Source organism: Capsicum annuum, chromosome 8 (genome assembly GCF_002878395.1).
Source record: "Capsicum annuum cultivar UCD-10X-F1 chromosome 8, UCD10Xv1.1, whole genome shotgun sequence".
Lineage (NCBI taxonomy): Eukaryota > Viridiplantae > Streptophyta > Magnoliopsida > Solanales > Solanaceae > Capsicum > Capsicum annuum.
This window is the reverse complement of record NC_061118.1, coordinates 34,144,891-34,151,226: the sequence shown is the minus strand read 5'-3', so window position 1 is coordinate 34,151,226 and position 6,336 is coordinate 34,144,891. Positions and strand designations below refer to the sequence as shown.

At 37.2% G+C, this 6,336-nt stretch overlaps 1 protein-coding gene across 1 annotated transcript; it reads left to right on the top strand.

Moving 5' to 3' along the window:
• The first annotated feature begins 954 nt into the window (after positions 1-954).
• Positions 955-6,281, top strand: LOC107860663 (uncharacterized aarF domain-containing protein kinase 2-like). The gene is given in 8 exon segments (XM_047394324.1): positions 955-2,011; positions 2,014-2,603; positions 2,677-2,949; positions 3,280-3,376; positions 3,379-3,434; positions 4,261-4,429; positions 4,510-4,957; positions 6,031-6,281. Coding segments are annotated over 6 exon segments (1,722 nt in total). The 5' UTR covers positions 955-1,407; the 3' UTR covers positions 4,363-4,429; positions 4,510-4,957; positions 6,031-6,281.
• Positions 6,282-6,336: the final 55 nt, after the last annotated feature.

Below are 6,336 nucleotides of genomic sequence, written 5' to 3'. Positions count from 1 at the left end.
CTTCTGTTTGGATGGTTATTACGTATTGTTTCATAATATATCGTATTATATTGTATCGTTTTATATTGTATCATACATTACTGTTTTAATAAATACAACATTTCCATTATCTATAGGGCTACTATAAAAAGATATTAAGGGTAGGATTATTAAATAAAAAGTAAAGGCAAAATAAAAAAAAATATAAGATAACAAAGCGATCACACCAAATCAAAACTAATACTCCATGTAACTTGACAATATAATAAAATTTAAGTAACAATCAAAACATACATGGTATTGAAACTAACAACACGATACAATAGGATAGGTGTCAACCATCCAAACACACTGTTAGTGTGGGGATAGCGGTTGGGTGGTGCGTAAGGTAAAGGTTGGGGGGGGGGGAGGGAGTGGGAGTAGGAGTAAGGTAGGTTGGGTAGGGTTAACTGGAGGTATGACTTGCTTCTGAAATTGTTCCCAATGCTTCCCTTTAATCCTCTCCATCTATGTTGCTCGAACTCGTCAAAAATGTTGCGAGGTGTGTGCCGGATCCTCGAAAAATAATGCATTTTGGAGGATCCAACACGGGTACGACAACATCTTTGGAGGATCCGATGCAGGGCGACTACATTTTTGGACAGTCCGAGCAACATAGCTCTCCATGACTTGCTTAGCACTATCTGTGGGAATGTGGAAACCAGACCATTGTGTTATTGCATATACCGCCCTCTTTGTCCAAGCACAATCATCAAATAAATGGCATTGTCTTTCCTCAGTCAGTCCATCAAATAAACAACAGGTAGCATTCTCTACATTTAACCCCCTTTTATGTTATGGATTTCGTTGTTCAAAAAATGATTCATTGATCCTTTTTTTAGTCATGAACAACTGTCCAACACCGCAAGCAAAAGGATGAACAACTCTATTCCGCATAAGTTCAACAATTCTGAGTCTGCTTTGATTTTACAGAAAATATCAAGACTCGAGTTGTTATGCATATGAATGACAGAATGAGTAGCACGGTGTGGTTGACTAGTTGTCATGATCAAGTACAAAAGGAAGAAGAAAACTGAGCGGAGTGTAACACGTTATTCTTGAATTATTAGTTATTCAATTCATGGTTTCAGGATGGTGTTGTTTATGCATATTGGTTCTTTAAATAGTATGTAGTTTTTCTTTTGAATGCATTGGTTGTTTCTTGTCTCGATATGCATTTCTGTATCTCAGCATTTTACTTGTTAATGCAGATTCTTCGATAAGAGCCAGAAAAGGGAATATGCAGAAAAAAAACATGGATGGCTTTTTAGGATCGGGATATGTTCTCCGCTATATAGATATCTCGTTCAATACTCATCTTTCGGTAGAGGATATACTTCATTTACCGGGTACAAATCCCAAAACGGTCTCAACAACAATTTTCAGAAGATGCCTTCAGCTACTTGGTTAAGTAAATTTAGATCAAATCTGCTGAGTTCATTGTACAAGGGAAGATATTTTACTCCTCTTAGAGGATATGCTTCATTAATTCGGTACAGAATACAACACGGTTTCTGTAACAATTATCACAGGATACTGTTGGCCAGTTCTTTGTACAAAGCAAGAACTTTTCGAATCGCCCATGCAGCTAATTTGGCTTTATGTAGCGGTACATTTGCCTTGCTATGTCGAAAGTATTACCTTGCAGGGGCAGAAGGCTTGCCCCTGACCAGGAATAATGCATCTTCTTTGCGTGCACAAAATGGTAACAGATTGTTATTTACTCGATTAATCCTGAAGGTATTCTTTTTTTCAACAATCCTGAAGGTATTCGAATGCACTAAACTTATGGCAAGAGCTTTTCATTTGGTGATCCTGTTTTCTCCGTGCATCGCAATGGCTCAATTTGCGGATGTTTTGGGACCTCAGTTCAGGAAAATGTGGATTCGTGTTGTTCGCTGGACGCTTGAAAGCGCTGGACCAGTGTTTATAAAATGGGGCCAATGGGCAGCTTCACGTCCAGATTCATTCCCGCAAGACTTGCGTGCTGAGCTATCAAGCTTCACTCAAAAGCTCCTGAACATAACTCTGCCTATTCGGTAAAAGCTATTGAAGGAGCTTTCAACTGCAAGCTTACTGAGATGTACGACGGGTTCAATGAGACCCCTGTTGGATCCGGAAGTATAGCTCAAGTGCACACTGCTTTCAATAAGCATAAACACCCTTCATTTGGTCGAAAGATCAAGCCCACGAAAGTGGCGATGAAGGTTAGACATCCACGAGTTGTCGAATCAATTGAAAGAGACTTTAAGATTATGTATATAGTTGCAAAAATATCCAGGTTCGTACCATCATTGGAGTGGCTTAGGTTGGATGAAAGCGTCCAGTAATTTTCTGTCTTTATGATGTCTCAAGTTGACCTCGAGAGAGAAGCGGATAATCTGAGCCGTTTTAATTATAATTTTCGGAGAAGGAAACATGTCTCTTTCCCTAAGCGTGTTAATGTACGTCCTGATGTGCTGGTGGAAACTTTTGAGGAAGGGAAAAGTCTCACGAACTATGTCGATGGATTCAAGGGTCGTGATCAACGACTTAAGAGTGCTCTTGCTCATACCTTGGGCAAAGCACATCTCAAGATGCTTGTTGTAAGTTCTTCATTTGATCTTCTTTTTAAAAGGAAACTTTTTTCTTATTGCGATTATATTTTTCTTTTTTCAGGTTGACAATTTTTTCCATGCGGATCTGCATCCAGGAAATATTCTTGTGGTTGTACCGCAGCAAAAATCCTCTTGGAAACGTATATTCAAGTCAAAAAAGCCCCACGTGGTTTTCCTTGATTTAGGCATGGCTGCTGAACTTTCTCAGAACGAAAACAGAAATTTGGTTGAGTTCCTTATTGCTGTTGCTCGCCGAGATGGTAGCACTGCAGCTAAGTGCACTTTAAATTTTTCAAAGATGCAGAACTGCCCTAACCCAGATGCCTTCATTAAGGTGAATTATTTTGTCCGTCCGGAATTTCTTTACTTTCTAGGCAATTATCTCAACCACTCAAATATAAAGAGACCAACTACCCATCCCATATCCGATGCAGGACTCTTAACAGATATATGCGACTGAACTATATTTTTCGATGGAGCTAAAATCAGAATATGGTCTAAGTATGCACGAATATTGTTTATATACTGTCCAGTGCCCTATCGAATTATAACTACTGCTGGTACATCCGTATGGCTCAAATTGTTTTCGTAAAACATCTGTATTAATGTCTCTCCTTGATCCTCTTTGTTCCTTAATATAAAATGTTATGACATTGCTAAACAGGAAGTGAAAGAGTTTTTTGATTTTTGGGGGACTCCAGAAGGTGATTTAGTCCCTCCTGTGGATTGTGTGATGCAACTACTTGAACAAGTTAGGCGTCACAAGTGAACATTGACAGCAATGTGTGCACTGCCATTTTGACAACTTTAAATCTCGAGGTAGTTTCTTCCTTCATTAGTTGACCTATTCTAGATTGCCAGTAATTATCTTTTTCGTTCACACCGGTGTCTGGTACATGCATTGGGGCTCTAACCAATCAGGATTCGCGTATCATAAGGCCTATTTATGGGGAAGCCTTCCATTACTATGGCTCAAACCTGTTTTAAGTTATTAATTGAACATAAAATTTCTGCTTGTCTATAGTATAGTTCAGCGCGAACTGCTAAGTATTAAAGCTACATTTCTTACTCTATCAACAATGAGTTGACAACAGATACAGCTGATATTGCCCATAGCCTCTGTCACCTCTATCCGAGGATGATAAAGAAAGTGAATCTAAAACAGTCAAATCTCTATATTTCAAACCTTTTTCAGCCTGATATAACAATTGCTTGTTATATATAGAATTGCCCCAAAGAACATATTTTTCAGTTCTCTTATGTTTAAAAGATGAAAAAAAATTAAAACTTTAAACAAACTATACAACATTATAAATTCATATTAAGTACGTACAAAAACTTAAAACTCCAAGGCACATGTCATGATACTACTTGGAAATTAAATTCTTTCAAATTTATCTTTGGATATGCTTTTAATACATTTGCTGTTTGGTCTTATAACTTAATAGATACATAGATATTTAAGTAGTATTGTACAGTGATGGTTCTTACTATTATAGAGGTAAAATATAACATGGATAAATTGGTTCTGAAGAAACTCGCCCTATCATAGTGAAATATCTAATAGAGTGTGATTTTGTCATAGAGAGGTCTGACGGTAAATCTTTTGTTTGCATACCGAGTAATCCTGTTCATTTTGTTGCAGGGTTTGCTACGGAAACTTGATCCTAAATATGATATGATGCATACTCTCAAAACGTTGCTTCTGAAACAGAATCTGTCCGACACAATTGTAAAGCAGTTATAGAGGTTTAAAAACATAAAAAATTAGTTCGGAAGAGAACTCGCTATATCATAGTGAATGCTCTAAAAAGGTGTGGTTTTGTTATAGAGAGGTCTGACAGTAAATCGTTTGCTTCCATACTTTTGAGTAATCCTGTTCATTTTGTTGTAGGGTTTGCTACGAAACTTGATCCTACATATGATATGATGCATACTCTCAAAATGTTGCTTGTGAAAGCTAATTGGGTGGAGGAGCTTGCCCACAGAATGTCATTACTTTGTCGAAGACAACATCATACATGGTAAATTCCTAGGTTAACGACCTGCAAATACTTTCGTTCTGTCTTGCTGTTCTGTCTTCATGACTTTCCTTTGAGTAGAGAGAAGGCTGAATTGATCTGGTCAATATTTGGTACCCTGATTGAGTGGATAAATTGAAGTAGCTGATCGCAAGTGGTTCGCGTAGTGGGACCAAGAGCATATATATCTGCAGGCAAGCAAGATTCAAACTACTCAGCAGAATTATAGAGGAACTGAAATATGGTGAAGTACTTCAGATATATGAGGTGAACTAGCTCTCTTTAAAGTTGAGTGTGGCTGATTGCTTGAACAAGTCTAAGGTTCGTGGGTTTTGGTGACTCTACATATGGTGTATAGAAGCATAATCTTAAAAATAGTGAAGTTCCATTTTTTATGCATAGATTCTACTAGCATAACATACGCGTGATTTTCAATTTCTTTACCAAATTGTGCTGGAGCAATGCATCATCATCTGTGTCTAATATCGAAGCATACAGCTTCAAACACAACATCCATGTTACGAACAGACTTTAAGGATCACATCTTCCTTTCTCGCTATTCTGTTAAATAATGAAGTTCCAAATTAACCTTTGGCTACTCAGCTAAACATTGCACTCTGCATTGGCATGTGCTATCATGTTCACTGTCATCTGCATTGTTTACAACTCCTTGATCTATTGGCGAAAGAAGATATTACCTTCTCATAATCGGGTTTTATTCTTTGAATCTCCCGTATTGGTTCACCCAAAAATAGTCTATCAATGCCAATGACAACATCAATTATCTGCTTCTCTTTCACACTGAGGCTAAGGCGAATTCATGGTTTAAACATGATGAGTTCAATTTTAAGGTTTTCACTGCTGAAATGGGTTCAAAATCTTGTAATTTTGAAACAATAGTAACTTTTCGCATGTATATCTGTAGTCAGTATTGAAAATGGTATATTCAGTTCAATCCTGACTTATTTAAGGTGCATCCTCATCTGCTTTCACAGGCTAGTAGAAGTCCTGAAAAAGGGAAAACACACAGACACAAAAGTTCTTTTTTCTTTCTTTTTTGTTAAAAAAAAAAATGTGAGTACTAATATTCTCATATTAAGACACATTGATGTCTCACAAGTTTTGATGCACAGGAGCTTTTGTTAAATGGAATTTGAAAATTTACTCGTTCATGGAGAATGAAAATTTGAACTGAAGGGAAACAAAATGATATAGAACGGGAAAAAGGAGGCGGACCTGGATTTCTATTTTGTTCTTGATCTTATTTTTGCGTCGCTGAAACTTATTTTATTGTAAAACAGTTGGAAATCCAGAAATGTTACATTATTTTCATAGTTGAAATTCAGCTTGGAAGATTGTGGAAGTCTTAACTCTTTTGTTTTCCCTTCCCTCAGAGTTGAGATATTCCTTCGTGCTGAGCACAACTTGATGAAACAGAGTAAACTGTCCAGATTGATTTTTAGAATTCAGAGGAGAAACACCCAAAATGTTTCATTATTCTTCGGTAGAAATAATGGACAGAAGGCTGTGGGAGGCTGCTCAAAAAGCCTATGTGCATCACTTGTAAAGCTTGATCAAAGAAGTCCCTTTTTTTCTCAGCGCAGTTTCATTAGCAGGCGATGAAACTCCTCTGCATACTGCTCAAAAGAAGTATCTCTGCTACCTTCATTATGACTCTTTTATCTTTAGAAATGAATGGT